The 27,580-nt window shown below is 39.0% G+C and overlaps 2 protein-coding genes across 4 annotated transcripts; one reads left to right on the top strand and one right to left on the bottom strand.

The window, feature by feature from the left end:
• Positions 1–546: 546 nt before the first annotated feature.
• Positions 547–10,081, bottom strand: mpzl2b (myelin protein zero-like 2b). Its single transcript, XM_034684344.1, has 4 exons — positions 9,618–10,081; positions 4,718–4,887; positions 3,963–4,173; positions 547–2,964 (listed from the first exon to the last, which is right to left on the bottom strand). Exons 1-4 carry the CDS (start codon positions 9,664–9,666, stop codon positions 2,792–2,794), a joined length of 603 nt encoding a protein of 200 aa, XP_034540235.1. The 5' UTR covers positions 9,667–10,081; the 3' UTR covers positions 547–2,791.
• Positions 9,591–27,489, top strand: pafah1b2 (platelet-activating factor acetylhydrolase 1b, catalytic subunit 2). 3 transcript variants are annotated; one of them, XM_034684341.1, is made up of 8 exons: positions 9,594–9,829; positions 17,691–17,790; positions 17,868–17,997; positions 18,364–18,445; positions 21,345–21,434; positions 21,649–21,765; positions 23,586–23,708; positions 24,939–27,489. In XM_034684341.1, exons 4-8 carry the CDS (start codon positions 18,365–18,367, stop codon positions 25,215–25,217), a joined length of 690 nt encoding a protein of 229 aa, XP_034540232.1. In that variant the 5' UTR covers positions 9,594–9,829; positions 17,691–17,790; positions 17,868–17,997; position 18,364; the 3' UTR covers positions 25,218–27,489. The 3 variants fall into 3 exon arrangements, with proteins under 3 accessions (XP_034540231.1, XP_034540232.1, XP_034540233.1); XM_034684342.1 differs by lacking the exon at positions 17,691–17,790; XM_034684340.1 differs by lacking the exons at positions 17,691–17,790; positions 17,868–17,997 and having other exon boundaries at positions 9,591–9,829.
• The last annotated feature ends 91 nt before the right edge of the window (positions 27,490–27,580 follow it).

Consider the following 27,580-nt stretch of genomic DNA (forward strand, 5'->3'; position numbering starts at 1 on the left):
AGCAGAAAAAAAAGAATACTCTTAATTAAGGAGAATTAAAAGAGGCGTTTATGAAACCACTAGGGGGAGCTGTATGCTTAATGTCTTTTTGTTGTTCTGCTCATATCAAAGTACTTTAAAACACTGTAAGATTTTCCAGTTATAATTTGAATATCTTAAACTATACTATCCCTCCCTGGGATAAATACAGTATTTCTGATTCTGATTATTTAGGAGATTGCTAAAACATTTCAAAACAAATTAAAAAACACTCTCCCAGTAAGACTCATTCAACCTGCAGCATATTACATATCCACTGATTTCATGCTGCAGGGTAATCCGGTATCAAAGTATCTGACTTAATGCGATCATAACAGTAAAATGAACCAACTGAGAGCTTAACTCAGCTGTTTCAAGACCAGGGAGTGTGTAAAACATTGTTGTGTGACACACAGGAGTGGCTGATCTTTGGAATTTCACACTCACCCACTCAAACTGTTCACCTCGAAAGCTGACCTGTTCCCACACCCAGAGCATTTACATCAACACACTCCTGATGTTACCAAGTGATTTTTAAAAACAGACTCTTTATTCCACAGCTGTTCATTAGATAAACATACAAAGACAACATTTTAGAACTTGAGTTAAAAAAGTGAAGAGTTCCTCTTATCTTACAAAATGTACATAATCACTTGTGCAATGTTGCCATTGTAGTTAACACCTAGCTTTGATTATCACTCAAAAATCTAATGGACTTTCTTAATGTAAAACACTTTGACATAGTTAGAAACGTTTTCTTACAAAATCTGTGAATGAAAGATGATTTAGTGTGAAGCATACTGTTGCTGCTGCATTTAGCAAATGAGCAGGAAAACATTTCTTCTGACAATAACAGACACTGTCTGCTGCTGCTGCGTGGTGCTTTAACAATGAGCCAAGTTAAACTGGCTCCCCTCTTTAAATAAAATCCATAGTCCATTCATTTTGCAAGAATATTAATCAGTTTGCTCTGCAACTCAGCAGCTGAATTGAATCCAGTCAAATTAGCACAAATAAGCAGACGAACAGTGGTCATGCATAAAAAAAAAAAACACACCCATTCATTAGTCCACATTCATGACACCAACAGAAAGTAAAGGGAGAGAGGAAGTTTCATAAGGCGTCAGATGGAGCTTTATGAATCAGACAACCTTCCTCAAGTGATGTCACTTAAGTCAGCATCAGTTGGACTAAAGAACACAAGTTTGAAAAGGGGAAAATATTTTCAAGGTGGAGACTTCAACAATGTTAGCATACATAGCAGATATCTGTGGCTTGGAGCTCCTCTCTTGTAGAACTTTTGTCCACCAAGTTGCATTGTGGGGAATGTAGGCTCCTCGTTTGACGAAGAAGAATGCATTTGTTTAAAAGGATGATATCTTGTTCCTGCAGCATTGATCTGGATGATTTTAAATAACAGTCCGGCTGGAGAATGACTACAATGAGTGCAAGTATAAATCACTGTAACTGTATCTGTATTATTCAGTGATTGTAAAACACTGACTCTGAGGAAGCACAAGAACTTACATTAAGGGTTGCAGATAGCAAAAACTGATGCCATAACGGGAGGGATAATCTTAATCTAGTCAAATATACCCCCATCATCGTCCCCACCGCCATCATCATCGTCATCATCATCGTCATCATCGTCGTCATCGTCGTCATCATCATCCTCTTCAAGGCCATCCTCCTCTTCATCATCTCCACTGCTTGGTTCAGACTCTTCATCGTCCGAACTCTCTGCTTCTTTCTCCTTCGTCACAATTTTCAGATGAACGGCCTCCTCAGGTGAACTGACGCAATCCCCGCAAAACAAAAACACACAGAGTGAGACAGGCAACTCATGGGGATCTGTGTGGACACTTGAAACGTCTGGGAAATAAACAAAAGGCCCACGTTGGTTTACCTTAGCAAACGTCTGATCCCAAAAATAAATACAGAGATTCTAAGGAATACAATACCCAGAATCCTTAGCTTGAAACAAACCCAGCAAGGGAACCACAGAGAATCTATGAGCTGCTGCCTCCGGAATAGACAAATGAGCTGAAAACATCAGGCCATCAACATGTCTCCACGAGTTCATGGTTCCCGAGGTTGAAGTTGTCTTTGATTGTTTTTACATGTATTCACAAGGTGAAGTATCCTGTGAAGCAGCAGCTGCTGCCTACAAAGAAAGAGGAGGTATTGCCCAGAAAAAGTACATCTGCTTGTATCTCCCATAGCTTTAAAAGTTAAATGCACAGTAAAAAGCGATAGAGAGAATACGACTCAATTCACAGCAGCATTATCATGGATGAAGTGCTATTTGTGCTTTTTTAAGGATTAAATCAATTATATGTTCTTTAGGAGAAGACTTTTCTAAATATAAAAATGCAAACAGTGTAATTGTTGCAGAGAGAACAGCTGCTGTGAATTAAAGACTGGATCTGCAGAACAGCATTTAATTAGAGAAGTCCCTCCATATTTACATCTGCTGCTTTTCAGCTTAAAAACTCTGATTAAAACATTGTTAGTAACAATCATGTGAAAACATACACAAGTGTAAAAACATTTGGCATTACAGTCAAATGTGGTAAGTTACATCTCTAATACTGCAGTAAATGAAGTACAGTGATATCCCGGGTTCACATTGGTGGAGCGAACATGGAAAACAAAGCCTTCCCAACCGCAACTTTCATTTCTGTCTTTTCCAGCAGAGCCGACCGAAACAGCCACCAGACTCCACAACAGTCCCAAGAAGAAGAGGAGCAAAGGAGCTCCGGCTGTCTGGCCCTCACCACACGGTCGGGTCCTTCCATTCCTTCTCTCGTGTGTCCAGCTCAACGTCATTTTCCGCGCCCTTTTTCTTGCATAACCTAATCCCCACGATGACACCAAGGATGATCAGGATTAAACCACAAGCTCCTCCTACTGCTGCTGCAAGGATGGCGATCTCAGAGAGGGACGCTAGAAACGACAATATTAGAGATAACAGTCGGTGAAATCTGAACGCAGCATGTTGGGCAATTTTAAGATACAGAATCATTATGAAAATAAATATAATGTATTGGTAACCAGTGAATATGATAATTGATATACTGCTAAAATCTCCTCACCCTAGCTTTAACTTGTATGCCTGTGCCTGTAACAGTTAATATTGTATTCACTGTGATGATAGGACTCTGTGGCTCATGAAGTTCACCCATTGCAAGTGGAGGTGACCTCCACCTAAAGGGTCTCATTCATATAATTAGTGCCTCTGCTGGGAGTAATGAAGTAGTGGTGTGGTGAGTGAAATGGCACAATACCATTGTAGGTCAAATTGGCACCAAAATGTGTTAGAGTACCGAAATGTTGATATATTTAGCCCTGGCTGGACAGTCGTATCACACAAGTACGGATGATGATAAAATGCAATATTGATATTTTGACCCATCCCTAATCAACAATTAAATTCAGAAACATAAAACAATCTAATAAGCTATGGCTTCCTTGATGAAACACTGGAATGACTTCAAAGTTTCATGTGGGAGAGAAATATAAATATGTACTAAAATGGTTGTGGTTTAGGTGCAGTCCATGTTACGTGGTGTACCACAAAGATCTATTCTAGGACCCCTATTATTTATGCTGTATCTGTTTACAAAGTGCAAATAAGAAAATGGAAAGTGTTGCAAGATGGCATCCAAACAGTAAGTTTTGTTAACATCAAAAAGTAAAATATCATCACATTAAAAGGAAGAGGTAAATAAGAAGTTATGCTAGTTTGTCAGTATATGGATTAAAGGTTTTCAAGTCTCCAGCATTGCTCTCATAGTTTTAGTGGTTGATGAAAGTTGTATTCCCTGAATTGTGTAGGTTTAGCAATGGTTTTCTCCTTCTGACACACCTCTTTTTGAAACCAAAACCTGCAAGTGAGCACCTCCAATGTTTTAGATTTTTTTTGGCAGTGCTGCCAGTCTGACCTCTGGTGACGACTTTGAGGGTGATCTCTCCATTACTGCCGTGCACATCTGGACGGTTGCGCACCTGGCAGATGAAGGTGCCATTAAAGGTCGGGGGCACTTCATGCAGGGTGATGGAGGCATCTTTTCTCAAAATATCTCCTGACCACACTGCATGGCCTTTAAAACGCCCTTGCTGAGGAGGGTATGGCACCTCCTGGTAGTAAAACACCTAATAAAAGGAAAAACACAATCCAACAAAAAAACAAGCATGAGAAAAATCTGCTGCTAGGGCTGGGTCAGCTACTATGAAGAACATTTTTAGGTGCAGTATCATAGAAGCCTAAAAGAATGACACTTTGGCACTGGCTTCACTTTTGAGACCTGGAGGCCTTTTGAAGTATTAAGCATTCTAAGTGAAGGTGTTTTTGCTATATAATGTATGTTGCAAGCCTTTAAGCGACAGCGACCTCATGCTTATTGTGCTGTAGGATTATCACTACAAGATTTCTGTCTCATGTTGAGTGAAATTCATAAATTAATGTGTTTCACCATCAGCAGCAAGCGCAGGAACCTCTGCTACTTCTCTACTGTGTTTTTTAAGATTAGTTCAATGCATTAGTGATTATTTTTCCTCTGTGTCACTGCCTCTGTTCAAATGAAGCATCAGTGTGGTGGAGCCAGCAGCAAACATTTGAACCCTGCAAAATGAGAGCCCAATATGCTGATATACAGTATTAGACATGCAACTTTCTCTGATAACAGTTTCTACCAACCGACTCTTCCGATCCTGAATTCAAGGGCCTGAAGTTCCAGGATACTGTGACGGACTGAAGCGACACCGGGTGACTTGTAGTGAAGGTGCACTTCAGCTTCACATACGTCCCGTTGACCGCCTCCACCTCAGCCGGAGTGTAAATGTCTATTCCACTGACATGTTGCACCCCTGTTTAAAAGACAGCAAAGACAGAATATGCATTAACATCACTCCAAACCCCTTCACCCCCCGACTCATCCACTGATCACAAACTTTTATTATAATTCAAACAGTCGAGATGACCATGTTTCATATTTTATCCCTCAGTTACAGAGTGATATTCTAACAGTTCAAATGAGAGCAGAGTTGTTTGCTCTGAAAGCACTTATCACATCTGATTAAACTCAGAAACGTCCTTGACAGAAAAGAGCAAAATAGCGTGTCCCTCAGGTCTGTGGTGTGCATGTCTGAAGCTTTAAACTGTGACTCTATGCAGCCACTGCATGAGATTGTGAGACTCTTTGTCCACTTGGCTTCATGACTTCACTTCAGTGCAGAAAACTAGAGAGCCAGTAATACAAATAATGAAATAGCTGCTACGCCTACTGCAGGTTAATGATTGTGTGTGTGCACAAGAGCAGAGGGTCAGATGAATACTGCCTTTAAAGAAACAGGTTTGAATGTTTGTAATTGGACATCTTTGAAATGTCCTATTGACACAAAGATGAGTTTTACTTGAAACCATGTTTAAGAAGTGATGTGTTGCAGAGGGAAATATTCAACTTCAAACTTCAAGTGTACTTCAGTATGTTGAGCTGAATCTGCATCACACTATTAATCACAATGATTAGCTGAATCTGCAGACTCGTCCTGAGGATTACAACATTCCTGCGAATAATAAACCCCAGAGATTGAGAGGAAGAAGGCAAGAATGTTCTGTAATCCTGAACAGACAGGGATTAAATAAAATGTATGAAAGTAGGAGACAATTTTCACTTCATAATCTTCAAACTGTATTCAAACAGACATATTCATTTTGTAAAATACAAAACTACTTACTGATGTTTGGATATAAAGACCAAGTTAAAAAAAAAAGAAAAAGATAACCAAAAATCAGATTTCTATCTTGCATCTTTGTATGTGTTCATCTAGTTACCAAAGAGCTAAACAATTAGCAAACCATACAAGTTTTTAATGAATTTTTGTTTTAAGTTTACATCTAAAATGAGAACAGTCGACAGCATGGAAAATAACCAAACTGTTTCAGTTGTCAGACGATAAAGAGATAATTTTACATCTTACTTTCAGAAACTATACTGTACTTTTAATGTTGATATTTAGACTTAATTTGAAGGAGTGTGGAGTGATCTATACTACTAGTCAAAAGTTTGGACACACCTTCTCATTCAATGGTTTTGATTTATTCTAACTATTTTCAACGTTGTAGATTAATACTGAAGACATCAAAACTATGAAATAATATAGTTTTGCCATAATATGGATTACAACGGTAGTCAAATAGGACTATCCATTGTTTACTAACCCTACCTCTGATCAACACAACTGATGGTCTCAAACACATTAAGAAGGCAACTCGTTCTACAAATGAACTCTTGATAAGGCTCATGTTAATTAGAAACCATTCCAGGAGACCACTTCATGAAGCAGACTGAGAGAATACCAAGAGTGTGCAAAGCTGTCATGAAGGAAAAAGGGGGCTACTTTACAGAATCTAAAATATAAAACATATTCTGGTTTGTTTAACACTTGTTTGTGAATTAAATAATTCCATATATGTTCTTGCATAGTTTTGATGTCTTCAGTAATAACCTACAGTGTTTCAAATAATTAAAATAAATACAAACCTTTGAACGAGAAGGTGTTTCCAAACTTTTGACTGATAGTGTACTTTTCAAATATTAATGATTCACAGACAGTAACTTATAGGAAGTGAAATCTGCAACACTTCTAAAAAACAATGGATTCTCTGTTAATTCCTGAGAGCTGGTTTACCTCAAAATTTTCACTTCCTCTTATGGATTCCTGCAGACTGGATATTTGAAGCAGGATGCACCAGTGCAAAGGATTGTTTGACTTTGTTGTCATGTGTATTGTCAGCCACAGAAGGAAACAACGCCTGACTTTTTCTGTTGCAAGAACTTATTCAGCCAGTATTGGCAATGTACATTTGTTTATAACCCATTCTGTTAAATCACAGGGGTGTGGGTTTGTGATTCCAGGGTCCATCTGAATCCTCTGGTTATATTAATGCAGGAGCCATACAGGAAGTAAACCTATATTGTGTTTCTCCCATTTACCTGTATGATCTTCCATTCAATGTGTATTTCTCCTGTTTTGTAATGTCAGTGTGATTCATTGTACAGCAGACAGTCCCATGGAGGGTTTCTCCCAGTGAGACAGCTCAGTGCAGTGTTTTCCTCACACATAGCTTGAGCAATAAAACTTGTGTGAACTTGTGTGACTGCAGTCTATTTTATCAGGTAAGCCCTGATAAAGGAATGCTGTATAATCAAACATAGAGGAGGAATTTATCATAACAGTGCTACAGAACCTTATCTATCCATTGACGCCATCTCAGTCTATCAGACATTCAGCCTTGAATTGCAGCACCACTTTCCCTACTAAAGCACTCCTCTCCTCTAATTGGTTTTAACCTTGAGTTTGAAAAGGCAGCAATAAGGGGAGCATAATGTGGCCTGATGGTAATTTTCCAGTACTCAACAATGAAATCAGACATCCCCACCAGAGCCCAGCCCACCATGCCAGGTGTTTCCAGCATACCTGTCTGAACAGCTCCTTCAGATTCACAACCAGCTCAGTGAAACAATATTTGATGTTAACACAACACAAGGATGGTGCCATGTCTGTTTGAAAGCCAACATAGTGTGAGTCATCGCTCCTTCTTAATGTTGTTTCTATTTATTTCTTTTTTTTCTGGTATTTGATTTTTTTTTTTTGCAGTTGTACTTTATTACACTTAAGTTCACCATGAATATCAATCTTTTCATAGCTTACAGCAAACCTCACTGCCTTAATGAAGTATTTCAGTTTCAAATGTAACCATCATTTCCCAACATTTTAAACTGGATGAGCCTTGCACTGATACACTTTGTGCTAATTTAACAGCTAACAGTTGTTGTTGAAAGGTGCTAAAACACACAAATGATCAAACCTTGCCACTATTCAGACATAAAATACCCCCATTATTGCAAGAGGGGTGCATCATTCCAGTTTGGTGAAGCTCATTACTCAGGAGGACTCAGGAGTGGATGCAAATCATTTGCCACTAACTCTGTAGCGTTTGATGCAAGCAACCCTTTAGACCAGGGGTTCCTAAACTTTTCAGCCCGCGACCCCCAAAACATATGTGCCAAAGATTCGCAACCCCCACATTTGCTCAAAGTGATATAATGTGGCTTCATTTAGCTGGTCTGCAGAAAATTAGCCTACCTATATGAGCATGTGGCTGTGTTTCCTGTGCTGTGCTGTTACTGTTACGTACTGCTACTGATGCTTTTGATAATTAACTGTTCACTAAACCTAAACTTAGGAGTCATCTGGCAAAAAGAGAGGCAGAAAACTCATTACATTTTCTATTTTCAAGGTTTTATTCAAATGTAGCTAATTTGGCTACTATATTTGTGGATATTTTTACTATAATGGGTAAAATGTACTATTTTTAGATAACTTTACAGACATCTCACAACCCACCATTTGTGTCCTGGGACTCCCCCAGTGGGTCCTGACCCACACTTTGGGAACCCCTGCTTTAGACCAAGTCAGAAGATCTTCTGTCTTTACTAAACTAGTCAACAAGTTTGTTTTAAAAAAAAGGAAAAACATGCTTCCAAGGTCTCAGACACTTCCCTCTTCACTGATGTCATACCTTTGCAGTGTGATGGAATTCACGCTGTTGCCTCATTTTACCTTAAACCTTTGAATAAAGATAATCATAACTCACATAAGGTGAACACATCCTGCTAATTAGCACCTAGAAGTGCAACTTAGCAACTTATTGTGAACTTCAGACTGCTAAAACTCATTTTCTGCCTATGAATAACAACTTCTTCATTATTTAAGACCGGGGCGTCAAACTCATTTCAGTTCAGGGGCCACATACAGCCAAAGTTGATCTGAAGTGGGCTGGACCAGTAAAATCATAATATAATAACCCTATAAATAACGACAACTCTACATTTTCCCCTTTGTTTTAGTGCAAAAAAGTGTTCAGAAAATGTTCACATTTAATGAACTATCTTTTTACATAAACTGCTGTTTTATTTTTTGCCATGATGAGTCTCATAGTGGGGCCAAATATTTTACTCTTTAAACCCTGAAACCACAGGTTACCCATTCACCTGACACACAGTGTGTAATGTTAAAAGCAAAAATAATAATACAATAATAGGGAATGAACACCGCTTTTCATTCCTTTCTAGTAGTTTACTATGCCCTCATTGCTTTTCGAATAAGTGTAAATGTATGAGTGCTATGATGCTTTTATTCTCCCACAGACTTTGACATTAGGCCCACACCTGACTGCAGAAACGTGACAAGTCCGATATAAAAAACATTTATTGGGTTGTAAAAATGAAATCAACTATGGTAATCTAGGGCCTTAACAACTATGATACAGTCAACACCTGTGACACAAGTTCAAAAATAGCAGTACATAACACTGTTTTTAAGCTGTAAGGTATTTTAATGAGTAGTTTTCACTCCACAGTGTTGACCTGAACCTAAGGTCGGTCCATGCAGAGTGAAACTAAATAAACTGTGTCTCTCTGCTTGTTCCTGAGCCTGTCTGTCTGAATAACCAGTCAAAACGCTACATTGTAACTCTTTTTTCGACATTATTAGGTCGCCTGTCCTGGCTCCAGGAAGTCGTGTGAACTTACCTGGCAGCACGAGCCCTCCCAGGAATACCAGCAGCCATATCCGAGACATGATTCAACATTAAAACGGACTCGACTCCGGCGGGTTCAGCACAAAAAGTCCCTTCATGTACGTTTGTTGGACGGACTCATGAATCCAAATGTCACCAAAGACTGGCGGAGGAAGAAAAAAAAGGAGCCCCTTTCGTGTGACTCTACGCTCCTGAGGTGAAAATGTGAGTCAACCTGCTAACACACCTGATGGGCGGCGTTTGCTGCCTCGCTTCTTGCATAACCTGTTAGCTCACCTCCGATACCTGCTGCTCAACACCTCAACTGTTTTCATTCAGCTCGCGTAAGCAGACAGTATGTGGTTCATAACTTAAAGCAAAGAGAAACTCTAAATGTAGAGTTTTCTGAAGACTGCTTCCATCTGGTGGCATCACCATTGTATCACATAAGCCTATCACTCAGTCATCATCAAGGCTAAATAGCAACAGTAACAATGGGTGTTGTGTTCAGGTGCTTTGTTATGACATGGAAAACGTGTTTGTAATGTAGTTTCTTGGGTAGTACCCAGTGGTGGACAGTAACAGAGTAAATGTACTTGAGTACAGTACTTGAGTATATTTTTTGAGTATCTCATGGCCAAAAGTTTTGAGAATGACACAAATATTACATTTTCACAAAGTCTGCTGCTTCAGGGTTTTTAGGTGTTTTTGTCAGATGTTCCTATGGTATAATGAAATACAATTAGAAGCATTTCATAAGTACCAAAAGCTTTTATTGAGAATTACACAAAATTCATGCAATAAGTCAATATTTGCAGTGTTGACCCTTCTTTTTCAAGACCTCTGCAATTCTCCCTAGCATGCTGTCAATCAACTTCTGGACCAAATCCTGACTGATGGCAGTCCATTCTTGCATAATCAATGCTTGGAGTTTGTCAGAATTTGTGGGTTTTTGATTGTCCACCCGCCTCTTGAGGATTGACCACAAGTTCTCAATGGGATTAAGATCTGGGGAGTTTCCTGGCCAAAGGCCCAAAATCTGACTTTGTCAGACCTGCCACAAAAGGACCAGCTAACATAATTTCATCTGAAATGCAGTGGAAATGTGTTTTTGGTGATAAAGTTCATTTTCAAGGCAAAGAGGGACTTTGCAATTAATTGCAGTTGAGCTGATCACTCCTCATAACATTCTGGAGTATATGCAAATTGCCATTATAAAAACTGAAACAGCAGACTTTGTGAAAATTAATAGTTGTGTCATTCTCAAAACTTTTGGCCATGACTGTACTTAACTTGAAGTATTTTTTTTTTTTGGGGGGGGGGGGGGGGGGGGGGCATATTACTTTTACTCCACTACATCCAGAAGACAATTATTGTACTTTTTACTCCACTACATTTCTTTTTTATATATTATTTTATTTTATTGAGTGTGCAGGTCTAAATACATCAGTACATCCTGTGATTCAAATAATTAGTCATCTTAATTCCAAAGAATAAAAAAATAAAATAAAATAAAAATAAAAACACAACAAACAAACAAGCAAAAAACAAAGCAAAACAAAACAAAGAAATCAAATTTCATTTAATAGATCCTGTGTTGTTCATTCACATTACAGTTACGTTAAATTGATCTCACAGGTAGTGGGTATCCCTTACACCCACTCTGACATGTTTACACCATACACCTTCACCGACATATAGACACACACACACACACACACACGCACGCACACGCACACACACACACACTTGCGTTAATACAACAAGTTTGAGGGGGGTTCCTTAATGTTTATGGTACTCGGGTGATTCTGTGGCTCCTCTCGTCTACAGAGCTTCATAAATCTTGCTCCATATAATATCAAATAGATTTGACTCCACTACATTTCTATCAATGCTCTAGTTACTTACTACTTTTCCTTTGAAGTCAGCTCATGCTTCTCTTTTCTGAAATCTGATCCCTAAGACAGTAAAATGTGTTTGTGTAGTTCTGTTTGTCTCAGTGGTTTAGTCATACTTGTATATCGTGTGTCTCCACGGTTGAACGTGGAGCAAACACAGAGCAGATTTCACTCAGATCAGGCAGTTCAACTAGAGGTGGTAATGATGGTTATAGTTCTCCACATGAGCTCCCATGACCATATCTTCAGCCCTTGTTAGAGGTTTTTAAAATGAAGAATGATACATATCCTATCGAGCTACATAAGATTTGTTAAATTCCAGGTGAACATTTCAAACTAAGTTGTCTGTGCTTGTAGTAACTTAGTTTCTGTTTTTATTCCATGGTACAGTTTTTAGAGATTTCAAGTAATGGTTTCTAAATTTATTTATTTAACCTTTATTTAACCAGATAAAAGACCCATTGAGATCGAAACCTCTTTCGCAAGGGTGACCTGGCCAAGAGAGGCAGCAACATACGTCAAATAAACATAATGTAACCAAATGTTCTACTTTGTAGTCTTGACTGCACTCATGTTTTGTGAAAATACAACGTTTTGAGTGTAGTTGTTTTTTGTGTGGTAGCCGAATTAAATGGTTTCTCATGCTTGTTATCGTTAACCAAGAAGGCAAAAAGAAGATTTAAAGAATACAATTTTTAACACTACAATCTTCAAGAATCAAGAATCAATCAAGAATCAAGAAATCTTTATTGCCAAGTGAGCTTGCACACTCAAGGAATTTGACGTGGTGAATGGAACACTGGTACTTAACAACAAGACAGTAAGGACACAAGACAGTAAGGACACAAGACAGTAAGGACACAACAAGACAGTAAGGACACAACAAGACAGTAAGGACACAGCAAGACAGTAAGGACACAACATGACAGTAAGGACACATCAAGACAGTAAGGACACAGCAAGACAGTAAGGACACAACAAGACAGTAAGGACACAACAAGACAGTAAGGACAATAAATGTATAAACCTAAACACAAATCCAAAAGTTCTAAATAAAAATACTATCTGTACAAAGAAAGGTAAAGAAGTACTTTTAAAGAGATGAAATAAGTTAAATTAGCCCAAGTCAGAGTGCACATGTAGTAGATGAGTATGATAAAATATGTTATGGGATAAATTACAATATTACACATGGTTATGAGGTATTGCACCGGAAATCAAAGTATTGCACATGCATGTGATCAGTCACAGGAGACAAGGCTAAATAGCATCAATAACAATGGGTGTTATGTTCAGGTGCTATGGTATGGCATGGAAAACGTGTTTTAGATGTAGTTTTTTGTGTGGTAGCCGAATTAAATGGTTTCTCGTGCTTGTTATCGTTAACCAAGAAGGCAAAAAGAAGATTTAAAGAAAGAAATTTTCAACACTACAAACTGGAGAAAGGCTTATTATAATTTAAAATATATTATCTTTCTATATTCTTCCTTTAATTTAGCCTCTGTAATGTTTCTTTCAGCTCCAGAACCCCCACTTATTCTATGGTAAGATTTGAACATCATTTGTCACAGACAATAGTGTAGTACTATAGTGTCCAAAAGTTTTGATTCTAAATTTGGTTGAACTTCTCAGTGTACTTATCACACACACACATACCAAAGCAATCATTCATTACTCATCAATGCACTATTTTCCAAAGTCATTACCATTTTTCAAAGGTTCTTGCTCCAACATAAAGACTGACAACACAAAAAGGCTTCTCATAAAACCTGCACAGACAGTGGTAATTAAAAGCAGATCACGTGCAGAAATATATCCATACCTTTCCAAAGATTTTCAGGTCTGTTAAATACTCAAACGTATCACGTGGAAGCCCTGAGTGAACATGTATCCATACATTTTATTTATTAGTTTGCCCATGATAGTGTTATTGTAAGTTGTTTTCACAAGATCTCAACTTTCCAGGGTTGCAAAAGCGCAAGTAAGGTCAAATGTATAGTGAGTGGATCATTATACAAAATAGAGTCCTGATTGAGTGAGACAAAGCCTGAGCGCTGAGTGGAGGGGTCTTCATTTTAAGTTTTAGAAAGAATTTAGTCATGCAGCTAAAAGATAGTCCCTCAGAGTCATCAGTTTGTTGCATTACCATAGAAAATGTGTTATCAGCATATTTGCAGATCAATTTAATATTCATCTTAACTTTTTAGTTCATGTTAAAGTCTCAATAGCCTGCTTTACTGTCATAAATCACACTCAACTTAACATTTTAGATGTATTAGCTAATAGTTATATAAACAAACCACATTGACCCAGATGGTAACTTTATACACTCAAACAAATACTTTAGAAACCTGTGTTTTCACACAAAGCCATGAAACAGTGAGACAGGTCACTCTGCCAAGGACAAAAGAGGAGAGGCTTGTTTAAAGTTCAGTCTCGGTTCAGGAGCCACACTAGCCCAGAACTAGGACCAGGGCCACTTTAGTGTAAAAGGGGTAACTCTGGGTTTATTGTTTTGATAGTTTATTCCTTTCCCTGTCTTGTAATAATCTTATTTTCAGTCTTGTTGATGATTCTGAGGACAACTTCCCCATTTCTGCCATGCATGTCAGGTATGTTGTGCACCTGATGGCAGCAGGTGCCCTGAAAGGCTGCAGGTGTCTTTATTCAAGACAAGTCTCATCTCCACTTCTGGTTAGACTACATTAAATGCATCTCATGCTCCCGCCAGTAGATGGTGCAAGTTGGCCTTTCTAGTGTTAACAACATTAATTATCTTATTCTTGTAGTTTGCTGTAGCTATGTAATATGAGTACCAATATGGAATAGTTACAAAATGTTTCCTCGTTTTATGTGGTAAAAAACAACAACTGGAGTCTACAAATGATAGTGGGGATACCAACCACCAGCAGACTCTACAGTAGATCTCACACAAGTGGAAGCTGCAGCTTTACTTCCGCCTCACCCTCCTGCCCTGGCTTGGTTGGAGGTTGTGTCGAGCCTGCTAGCTCTACAAATGGAAAGAGGAACATGAATGGTTTGCTGTTAATTACTATGGGCTAGTTAAGTGCCTATTTGTTCTGGTCAGCCATTTGGGTCCCATCACTCAAAGCAGGGTCCATATTGATCAAGCATTCACCAACTGGATTTTGGCTGAAACTACTACAAGTGAAATGATAAAATCAGTAACATGGAAAGTGTCAGACGCATTTCAAATGTACAGAAACTCTAAAAATCACAACCAGACTGTTCTGCTTGGACTAGGTTAGCGAATATTTTTTGTTTTAACAGCCAAGGTGTTATTATAGATTACAGTCTAACGTCTAACGTCCAACAGTAGTTACAGTCTAACGTCCAACAGAAGTTATGTGATAATTCTATTAGATCAATGAAGGAACAATTTAATACTCAACTCAACTCAACTCAACTTTATTTATTTAGCACCTTTCATAAAAACATGCAGCCAAAGTGCCTCACAGAATAACAGAGAGACAGAAAACAACAGCAATGGTAAAATGATAAAAGGCAGGATTATAAATAAAATACTTAAAAATAAAGTAAAATCAATACAGTAAAATTAATAAAATAAGTAATAGTGGAAAGAAAGGCTAAAAATAAGGTAGCGTTAACAAGATCAAATGAATACAATAAATAAATAATTAAATAAGATACATAAATGTTAAAGCAATGATTAAATAATAATGATTCAAATAATAATACAAGTAATAAAAATAGACCTAATGGCTCAAAAGTGATGTTTGGGAAAAACAAAAACAAAGAAAAATAATATCAATTTTTGTTGTCAAGCTTACCATAAATTACTATTATTTTAAAGAAATAACTCCCCCTCTGTTTTTTTCATAATTCAATATACATTACATTATTATTATTATTTTAATTAGAAGTGAAAGTAGATGTGATAAGTGGAGATAACACTCCCAGGTTTGGGCTGAGCCCCTGATGTTCACAACGCCTGGACGCCCCTGCATAAGACTGTGTCCCATTCAGCCTATGCTGCTGGTCATCACCAAAGATGGACTCTGACATTTCCTGTATTTCAAACGGTACTGGAATGCAGCATTTGGTCTAACGTGACCACGATGCATTGCGCTCGGCTGATTAAGCGGCCTCGGATCAGAGATGCGCGAGGATGAATGAAGATGGGTCATGATTGGAAGAGAGTGGTCAGTTCACTGCGCGTCGGGCAGCCAAGATGTCAGTAGCTCTGTACGGAGTTGTCCCAATATCGTCCGTCTTAAAGGAGTTTTTCTCCACGTCTGCCACCAAAACGATGTGTTTATCATTACGTAAAAGAGCTTTGATATTTGGGAAACTGATTTATAACAATGTCAACTATAAATGTTGATTATTTCGGTTACCTACCCATGATTCATTGCGGGACAAGCGATACGGGTTGATTTTGCCCTGTGGAGAGGCTGCAAGGTAAGAACACAGTCTGCTTCACTCAACAAACTCTGTAAATGACATCATGTATCATTGCTAATGTTTATGTTATGTGTGATTTTCCAGTTTTTGGTATGTCTGTAATGAGAGCTGTACTTGGGAAATAATTGCAGCCTTACTGTAAGGTACAGTGGCCCTGAAGGACAAATTTTTTTTACAAAAGATGAAACATTTTAACGAAGTTGGAGGCAAATTTACATTTTGGAAAACATTTTTAAATGTTATAAGGCAAGGCAAGGCAACTTTATTTGTATAGCGCATTTCATACACAAGGGCAACTCAATGTGTTTTACATTAAAACATTAAAAGCATTAGAAACATTCAAACAAACATACATGAGCACAATTAAAATGACAAATATAATAAAGCAGAAAAGAAAAGGAAAATTAGAAATGTATTAATAGGAAATTCAAATCTTGCATTTAAAGTGAGTTAAAATAAGCTAAGATAGGAAGGCAGTGGCAAATTAAAAAGTCTTAGTCTTTGATTTAAAAGAGGTGAGAGTTGGAGCTGACCTACAGCTTTCAGGGAGTTTGTTCCAGATATGTGGTGCATAATGACTAAACGCTGCTTCACCATGTTTCGTTCTGACTCTCAGGAGTGAAAGCAGACCAGTATAAAACAAACTTACATTAGCAAAACACTTTTTCCAAGGCCAAAACAAATTTACATTTAAGAAAACAAATTTTAAAAAGATGAAACACTTTTACAAAGTTGGAGACAATTTTACAAACGACGGAACACTTTTACCGTTTCTGAAACAAATTAATATTTATTTTTTTTACCTAAAGGGAATGTACCAAATAGCAGAAGTGATTGAGTGAGGGGTCGTTTAGTTTGTTTTAGATGGAGAGAAACCAAACGGAACGACATGGTTTACATATTGGGACATCCTCAGGTCGCAGAGTGAGGTGTCAGACCCAAGCAGCAACCTCCGGTCTAAAAATATGAGTCCAATGTGGAAGTGCTAGAAACTGCAGTTCATCGAATATCCGCTTGAGGCTGGCTCCAGAAGTACCGGAAACCACATACACACCAATTCATAAAAGCCGATCTTTCTAGCAGAAATAGGCATGTTTACTGCCTGGCACAAAAGACGTGTAGTCTGGATAGCTCATTTCTCCATCGGCACACACTGTAAGGGTGTCAATTTTTTTCTAAAGCGGCAAATTCGTAGATTTTTAGAATAGTCTTCCAATGAGAGGCACAGCTGACTTGATTGACAGGCGGGAACACTAGCTGTTGGCTAGGAGGCTCAAAGCCCGCCTCTTTACGTCACAATCGCTCAACAGCAGCAACATGGCTGCGGATGACGATTGGCCTCAAAACAGCGCTTCAGAAACAGATGGGTGACATCACGGATCCTACGTCCATATTTTATACAGTTTATGGTCAGACCTCAGATGAAAAAGCATCATGTCACTGTAGAAGCTCTGTCATATCTCCAGAAAACCTGTATCATGTTTCAGAATCCAGATGAATGTTAGTTTGTTTCAGAAACTGTAAAAGTGTTCCACCATTTGTAAAATTGTCTCACCGCTTGTAAAAGTGTTTCATCTTTTGTAAATTGGTTTTCTTAAAGGATAATTTGTTTTGGCCTTGGTAAAAAAAATTTTGCTAATGTAATTTTGTTTTATAAAATGTAAAAATGTTTCCCAAAATGTAAATTTGTCTCCAACTTTGTAAAAGTGTTTAATCTTTTGTAAATGTGTTTTGTCCTTCAGAGCCACCGTACTGCAAGGACCGTCAGACAAATCTCGGGGCATAACAACACCCACCTTCTCCATATCTCTGCAGTGCCCTCTGACTGTGTTACAGCTCATGGTAACACTTGTCCGCTCTTCTCCTCGCAGAGTCTCTACAGTTTGCCTTTTTGACACACCTTTTGTTGTCTCGTTTAGCTACAGTCAGCTAGCAGTGGCTAGTAGCGAGCATCACCCGCCTCTCTTCCCCGCCAGCAGAGAAGTGAAGTCAGGAAATTGTTGTTCTGTAGCCGAGTGAGCTGAGAGGTGACGGCCGACACCCTGCCAGGTAGCTTCTTATCCACATTCAGAGCAAAGTGATATCTGGAAATGATTTTATTAACGTTGGGTGTGTCAAACGTTAAATATCCAAGATGCAGCAATGTCAGCCTCCTAGCAAACATGCTAACGTCAGATAAACAGTATGTCAGAGGGTTTAATGCTGTCTGCTCTGTGATCCATAAGCACCCTCTTAAAAAGCGAAAGTAGCCTACATCCGTATTAGGCATTAAGCTGCTGCAGCAGAGCAGTGGTTTCTGCTAGCTGGTGCTGATGCTTCCCTCCCTTCATTGTAGCATCAAAGGCGTCGTCTATATGAGCTGTTTATTTATGTACTGTTTCCTTCAATGTGAATAAATGGCGATGTCTCCTGCAGGATGAGTGGTGATGCATTGAACCCAGCTGCTGTGGCTAAGCCAGTGGATGATGTTCAGGGAGATGGACGATGGATGTCACAGGTTAGTTTCATTTTTGCTGAAATAAGAGTGAGTCACTTTGCATCGTGTATTTCAACTCAACTCAACTTAATTTACATAACACCTTTCATACATAACAACCATGCAGCCCAAAGTTCTTCACAGAATAACAGAGAGACAGAAAACAACAGCATTGTCAAAATTATAAAAGGTATGATTATAAATAAGATACTTAATAAAATACAATCAATATAGTAAAATTGATCAAAGTAATACTGGAAAGAATAGTTAAGAATATGGTAAGGTAAGGTCTTCAGCTTGAGGACCAGACGTGGAGTAAAGTTCTATAAAGCAGGGGTTCTCAAACTCTTTGGAGCCAGGGACCCCTTACAGGTGAGAACATTTTCCAAGGACCCCCTCATAACTGTAACATAGATTAAGCACATGCTTACTACCATTTGCCCTCTTTGATACCCTTGGAACTATTTGTATTGCAAAACGTATCAGTCTAAATACTTCAGACCTGTTCCATAATGATAAACAGATAACACTTTAATTTGAGTCATGTAAATACCACTTGTATACTTCCAAACAGAGGGTCATTTCATTCCTTGTGGACTCAACATGACAGCATTTATATCTTTCAAGTTGATCTTAAAAGCTTTCAGAAAATTAACAGTAACAAGACTGACATATCCCTTCCAGCCACTAAATGGTATCCTAACAATGGTATATATGATGTTTTTAATGACACAGTACAATTTTATAATTTATTAGAAATGTATTTTAATTATTTCAGTGATCCCTACGCTATGGTACACGAACCCCCAGGGGTCCCAGGACCCCACTTTGGGAACCACTGCTGTACAGTGTCAAAAAATTACTCTTTCATTTAAATCACATGAAATACAATATAAAATAATCAATAAACTACATGTGACTCCTGAAATACAAAGTAAATATGACAACTTATGCAATGCTCTGTGTCGCAAATGTCAGAAACAACTAGGCACTTATTTTCACTTAATGTGGTCATGTCCGTTGATATTATAATTCTGGTCTTCTGTCCAGACTGCGGTCGAGAAATTCATTGGCATCAGAACAGAATTGGACCCAAATCTGTGTATTCTTGGTATTAGCTCCTTATATGGTCCAAAGGCTGAACTGCTCAATATTATGTTGTATGCTGCCCGGCTTTCAATTTTGCAAGCCTGGCTTGATGCACATCCACCCACATTGTCAGTATGGTACGACAAATTATTATCTATTGTTCATTACGAGAGATTATCCCATGTACTACTAGAAACCCTTGGTGACTTTATCAAAAAGTGGTCCCCCCTCAGTGTGCATCTTGGCGACCAGTGGTTATCAATTACCTGCATTGGAATAGACTGAGATTTTATTTCTTTATTTTCTTGACTTATATTAATCATGTAATACTTCAATATCTACCTAATTAGTGTTTTTTTTTTTAACCTTTTTGTCTGTTCTTTTTTGTAATGTGCTTCATGATTTCATATGAAAAATGAAATGCTATAAAAAAATTAAAATAAGGTAGCGTTAACAAGATCAGATGAATACAGTAAATAAATATATAAATAAATAATTTAATAAGATATATGTTAAAGCAATGATTCAAATAATAGTGGTTAATATAATAATGCAGTCCAGGGCTAAAAATGAATTACTCCAAATGAAAAGCTAGATTAAAAGGTGAGTCTTAAGTTTACTTTTAAAAACACTCAGAGAGCTCGACGTTTTAATGTCCAGAGGCAGAGAGTTCCATAGCTTAGGGGCGTAAAAACAGAAAGCTCTCTGGCCGGCGCTTGTGTGAGACACACGAGGAACATTTAAAAGGGAAGCATTCAAGGACCTCAGTTATTGAGCTGGAACATAAAATGACAGGAGATCAATGATGTATGGAGGAGCTTTAAAAACAAGTAAAATAACTTTAAAATCAATTCTAAAAGAAACATGGAGCCAGAGCAGAGTTTTAAGAAGAGGCATCATGTCATCAGTTTTCTTTTTCCTTGTTAAAACTCCGGCAGCAGCGTTTTGAACAACCAGTTAAAAGGGTTTGCAGTTTGGGCAGTTTAAATGTTTGTTGCCATCTGGAGGGGCTTCCTATTTTTTTTAAGTGTTTGTTTTATTTTTAGGCTTATCCATGATTTTTCACAACATGTATCACACATTGGATTCAAATGTATGTATGCTCACTAAAAATGACAGAAGCCTATAGATTTTTTGGATACTTTTAGTAGTCATAATAATATTCTTCATTTCAAGCTTTAATGCTCCACATCCTCCTGTGATTGTCTGATTGTGTTTATTTCACCTACAATCTCAGTCATAATAGAAACCAGAGCTTTTTCAGGTCTGCACAATGTATGCTAACCCCACTTTGATTAAATGCATGACCTTGTTCTGTTATCTACACTTAGCTGTTTACTATGAATTAGTTCAGTCAGCAAATACACACTGAATATTGCATATTCTTTTATTCTGCAGTGATAATGGTTTATATTTGAATCTACAATATCATGAGTGTAGACCTCAGCCATTGATTCCCAAGGCCCGTGTATCTACCTAGTGGCACCTCCTGGTAGGTCTACGAAAGGTTAATCCGGCAGAGCTAATAGGACTGAGACAGTCTCCTTCACTCCAGGCTCTCTATCAGATGGGGCACCAGACATGTCTTGTCCTCCGATGAGCTTGAAGGATTTTTGCTTTTACTTAGAAAGCTAATGAGTGTAATCCCACAGCTAAAAAACTCACACACAAAGGTGTCCCAGCAGACTAAAATAGCTTATATAGAGCTGATTAGTTGTATTGTTTTCTGTGAATGAAATGTGACTTTATTCTCTTGTACTGTATGTATCGAATCTTTGATTATTATGGCCTGTGTCAGAAGCTGTTGTGATGAGGCTGTGTCTTTTTACAGCACACACGATTTGTGCAGGAGTGTAAAGATGCCGAACCAGACGTGCTTTTTGTGGGAGACTCTATGGTTCAACTAATGCACCAGTACGAGGTAAGAGCAAACATTTTTACCATTGCACCTGGACAACTTACTTTTAAAATCACTGTTGCTAAAAAAAAAAAAAAAAAGTGCCAGAAAATACTAAAAACAATAACATCACATGCTTTTCATTCAGTATCACTGACTTATTTGATACAAAGTCAGAAGGCTTCATCTGAGAAGCAGATTTTATCCTCTCTCTCTCTCTCTCTTTCTCTCTTTTCAGGTCTGGAGGGAGTTATTCTCTCCTCTTCACGCGCTCAACTTTGGCATTGCAGGCGACACCACCTGTAACGTGATGTGGAGGCTGCAGAACGGAGAGCTAGAGAACATCCGTCCAAAAGTGAGACAGACAAGCTTAGTCTCATCTTATAAAACAGTGTGTGCGAAACTGTTTTATTTTATTGATCTTGGGTGCAAAACAAAACAAACCCCCATATTACCTGTATGTGCTCCACATAAACACTTACTGCATAGTAGAATTGTCACATTACCAGCAGCCTGTTGCACCAGCTGTGCGTAAGTTCAAACGTAGCCTAGTTTGAATGTCATTTCTCATTTAGGGTGGAGTTTACTTTCTACTAACGTTTTGGGTGTTGCACCAGCTGAGATAGTTCCGACAGAAGCCTATGTTACAACTTAATTCTTACACTTAGCTTCTAGTAGGTGTAAAGTCCTCTGTAGAGTGGGATGATTTGGAGGATGAGGAGATACAGAGGGTTCTCACAGCTGTAGTTCGTCAGCAACGTGTTATCCGCAAGAGATTACATCCTTTGGAAAAATATGATCACCAAGTATTAACATATGTTGTAGTTGATCATTTTACCACTTGCCACTGTTATTATACACACCGTGGATTAAGGATTTGGGCTATAGTTATCACCTTACTATGGCACTTTTTTGTGTTCAGCGACAGTAGCGGCAGTAGGTGGAAGTTTGTTTCAGCTGTCATTCAGTTCTGAGACGATTAGGCACGAAAAATAACAATGTAACAACCACTGCATCAAAATTGGTGCTTTCCTCTGATTGGCTGCTGGAAGTGAGAACGTCATATCTGCGACACTGTTTTGGTTAGTTTGGACGTTACAGTCCAGTAATTAAGATGAACCTTACGTCTCCGTGGTGCAACCAAACAATGAACCAACTTAAGTTACCGACTAACTAGTTTACACCAAGCGGCAACCTCTAAAAATATGAGTCCAATGCGGAAGTGCTAAAACCTGCAGTTCACCAAGGATCCGCTTGAGGCTGGCTCCGGAAGTACCGGAAACCACATACACACCAATTCAAAAAAGCCGATCTTTCCAGCAGAAATAAACATGTTTACAGCCTGGTACAGAAGACGAGTGTAGTCTGGATAGCTCATTTCTCGATCGGCACACACTGTAGGGGAGGTGAATATTTTTTTAACAACGCAATTTTGAAGATTTTGAGATTACGAGTCTTCCAATGAGAGGCACAGCTGACTCGATTGACAGGCAGGAGCACTGTAGCTGTTGGCTAGGAGGCTCAAAGTCCGCCTCTTAACGTCACAATCACTGGACAGCAGCAATATGGCTACCGCCGCCAATTGGCCTCAAAACAGTGCTTCGGAAACAGATGGGTGACGTCATGGATCCTACGTTCATACTTTATACAGTCTATGGTTTCAACGTGTGGTTTAGTGTGGACTTTGCGCCCTAACTTAGGAAACAACTTGTGCAGAGCTGGTGCAATAGGCTGCAGAATTTTATAATTAAATACAATACTAGTAAAAATCTAATGACATAGAGATGTGTATGGATACCATTTTGTATTTGATGTCAAACCTGCACAAAGTGCTGGTACAGAAAGAGTCATCAAACACAGGCCAACACTGACACAGTGTTTATAGTAATGAAAGTTAAAAATAAGAGTTTTTACAAATAAGTGTCAACTAACAAAAATCCAGCAGTGTCTTTCATGTTTGTGCAGAGGTGAAGACATGTTCATACGTTCTTTTGTGTGTAACTGCTGTAACACAAGCAGAAAAAAGGCCATAGCTCTTTATTTGACTACTTTGTTTTCTGTTCTGGCGCTTAGTTTTTTTTTGCCTTGATTAACTGCAGCTGCTCTCTCCCTCTCTCTTGCTTATATACAGGATACAGTTCTGTTGTTACAGTGCCTCTCTGTGCTCTTTTCCAGGTGGTGGTACTCTGGGTAGGCACCAACAATTATGAACACACAGCCGAGCAAGTTGCAGGAGGAATTCTCGCTATTGCTCAGATGATCACCTCCCGACTCCCCAAGGCAAAGATCATAGTCCTGGTCAGTATTTATTTATTTATGGTTTATCTGTTAGGGACAGATACAGTGTACATAGACAAACTGAGAACAGCCACCCTATGCAGGTATCATAAGGTGCATTTCGACCAAGAGTTCTGGGGTCTTTTAGCTCCCAGAACTACTATACCCTGAACTAAAAGGTTCTGTGCCCCCCATTGTTGTCTGCGTTTCGACCGCAGGGCCGAAGCCCCGGGTAGATTGTGCAAATCAGCAACAGTTAGCCTGGTGGCATGGAAGAGACTCAGCTCGCGCTGTTTTAGACGGTGCTATATTTCATCACAGATGGATACACTGAATCAAAACGCGAGAGGAGTTAAACACGAGTAGCAAAGACGTTTCAACACAGCTTTAAAATCCTTTTTAACTCAAAAGGCTGTGGCAGAAATATGCCGGTGTTTTGGTTTAAACATCAACCCTGTTAGCTGCCGACTTTCAGCCTGATGCATCCCTCATAAACATCTTTAGACGATCATTAAATACTTATAGGATGAGGATATGGAATCTTAAAACTCACTCTGTGTTTCAACAGCTGTGTAAACTCCACAAACACTGTTACATTCAGCTGAAGGTCTCCAGTTTACAGGGTCACTTTTAAAACCATAACACCGGGAGAGACGCATTCGCGGTGGGCTGAGAGAAGACTATTGATACAAGCTGCTACATCAAGTGAATCACAGCTTCTTCTTTTGAAAAGTAAGCACACACATACAAAAAATATAGAACAAATTAAAGAAAGAGAAATCAAGTGAATCACAGATGTGTGTGATGTTATTGTGGACGACGGGGGGAATAAACACACTGCGGTTAATCTACCAATTAGACACGTTCAGCATTGCAGGCCCTGCCCCCCAAAAGCCCTGGGGCTTTTTGAAAAGTACTACCCCCCTAGCAGGGGCTTTTTAGGGGGGAGATTGTCTACCCCTGAAATAAATTTAGGCCCTAGTTCCACCGATCGAAACGCACATAGTTTCGGGGTAAAGTTCCTCCGGTTGAAATGCCTCTATAGTGTTTGTACAAAATGCTAATTTGCAACACTTGTCCCTAGAAGGGCTCATGGCAGAGTAAAACTAATAAAATGGTTAAAAAGAAAGTTAAAAAAGGAAATAAAAAAGAAAAGGTATGTATTTATAACAAAATAACCAACTAAATGACCGCAATTCAAAGTTGAACTCTCACCAAATGTGGCCTGACTCTCACTTCGTTGTTTTTCAGGGTTTGCTACCTCGAGGGGAGCGTCCCAACCCACTGAGAGAGAAGAACGCAGCGGTAAATGTGTACCTGCGATCCTGGCTTCCTCGCCTGGGTCAGGCGCAGCTCCTGGATGTGACCGGTAACTTTGTCCACTCTGATGGGACCATAATCCCACAGGACATGTTTGACTTCCTCCACCTGACATCCACAGGCTATCGCACCATCGCTAAGCCCCTCAGCGACCTGCTGCTTCAGATACTGGAGGAGACGCCGGAGGAGAGACGGGCGTCGCTGGTTTGAGGGCGAGCAGCTGAACAGCACAGTTCACCCAGAGGCATGTCTCACCTGCTGCAGGAAGACATGTCCCTGGTTTCTGGGGGGAGAGGGCTCGCTCATAGAGGGGGAGACGCCTTTTAATGTGAGTGGGCCTGTGAGGGGTGTGGGATTAAAATCATGAGCGGAGGGCTGATTATGGAGAGGTGCTAAAGAGGGAGAGAGACTTCAGATGTAGACACTGTGATCGCTCTGTTGCTAAAGCATTTACTCACACTCATAGACAGATGCACTGAGATCATGCTGGACTGTGGTGACTCTCACACGAACAGATTAATCCCAGCCTGTACGTACAAAGATGGCTTTCTCCTTTTTTTTTTTTTTCCTTTGACATCCTGCAATGGTTAGCCTCTCTTTTAACACATGAGGTCCAGTGCACAAGATACTCACAGTAGGCAGAGCATTATCCAATATTGTACAATGTTATATGTCTAAACACAGAGCAGTGATTCCCAACGAAAGAGTCAAGGACCAACAAGATGCCACAAGAATAACATGAGAGGTCATAAGTTCAAGGTTCAAAGGGACAAATTATCTGTTACCCCAAATATGTTTATTTTATCTCTTCTTTTTCTTGTGGAACTCTGCACACTTCTACCTCTTCAGGCTTCTAAAATCCTAAAATTGAAACAGTCTTGAGAGCAAAAACCTTTTTGGATTTGATATTGCCCGATTTTAAATTGCCTGCAAGTCACAAAGGTTGGGAAACACTGCTGCAGGGAGGCTCCTGCTGAGATGCACTCTATATTTAGCAGCACTTAAAAAGTATCTCTCACACTCCGACAGATTTGCTTCAAGTGTAATCGTGATGCAAATAGTTTACACAAATTAACTCTGATGTGTTATATTTCACAGACGAACAAGAAGCACTTACTCTGCTACATTTGTATTCTTGAACGCCACATGCAGCTGTTGATAAACCGTTCATTGATGTAGGTGACGTACATGTCCACAGAACACAAACACAGTAAGTCACTCAAAGCTCAGATCGAATGTTGTCTGCTGCGTGCATGTTTTGAAGCATCAGCTTTAGTGAAGAAAATGTATGAAGTCAGTAAATATTTGTATAAACCATATAATCAAACATCTTAGTGATGATAATCTGTTTAATCTTCTCGCTATTAATCTGCTTAGTTCTTCCAAACTCTTCCAACTCATGTGATTCTGTTCAAAGCATCTTCCAGTAAATGTATTTATATGATATGTACAGAATTAAGGTCCTGACATGACTTAAAATAAGTTCACACATCAAATGTTTTAAAACGCTAAACTGCCGGCTTTTTAAATTAGCTGTAGGACGACTCCTTGATGGTGTCATCTCTGTCTGTTGAATCACATATTTTTATATATATAAAAAAAAACACACTCTTCTTCGGCCATGTTGTTTCACTGTCTAAATGAAATGTAGTACAAACAGTGGCTGTCAGTCCTTTAGCTTTTAGCTTACATCGCTCATCATAACATGAGCTGTTTCTTACAAATTATTGACAGACAACTTGTTCTCTTTCTGTCTGTATCTCACACTAACACGTGCAAATTCACAGTCAGACATTAAACTAACCAGCACACGCTCTATCTCTCTCACTCCCTCTCCCTCTTAAATATGATTATGTATGTTCTCTGAGAAGCACCCCTTTATTCTGTTTCTCATCTCCTCTTCATCTCTCTCCCAGTTTGTATTCGTAGTCGATTATCACACTTGGACCAGGCATCTATACTTTTAAGTCACTGAATATTTTTAGAACTACAAAGTAGCCACATGTTAAAGCTACAGAACACATCTAAACCGAGTAGTATCACGCTAAATGCTAAAAAGCAATCCCAGGTCATGTAAAGCAAACCATTCGTCTGTGAGCTTATTCTGTAGCTGCTTCCTCCTGACTTGGCTTCATTGAGTCTCTTGTCGAGCATCAAATTTTCCGATGTTGCTGCTGTCTTAAGCTCTGCACATTGGCGTGCCGTGTTATAAATATGAATAGTGTATGTGTGCGTGCGTGCCTTAAGTGTTCATGGGGACGGTTGTGTACAGCCGAGTGTGTGTGGTGCCGGATTGTATCAGTAAGTTGGATGTATGAGTGTGTAGAAGTGACCACAGTTGTAAATATCAGACGTGAAGCTTGAGGAAATTATGTTTGAAGGAGTCTGTTGGTGCGGTAACGCATTTGCACTGTTTTGGCTCGTTGTCACGTTATTGAGGTAAAGCATTCCAAAAATAAAAAACAAAACGATGAAACAAAAACGTGTCAGAGTTTTTTTCTGTGAGTGATGTGAAGGGACTGGGAGAAGAATAGAGGTTGCGTTAACCTCTTTTTAAAATTGCAACTTGCAGT

The sequence above is a fragment of the Notolabrus celidotus genome, chromosome 5 (genome assembly GCF_009762535.1).
Source record: "Notolabrus celidotus isolate fNotCel1 chromosome 5, fNotCel1.pri, whole genome shotgun sequence".
Classification (NCBI taxonomy): Eukaryota; Metazoa; Chordata; class Actinopteri; order Labriformes; family Labridae; genus Notolabrus; species Notolabrus celidotus.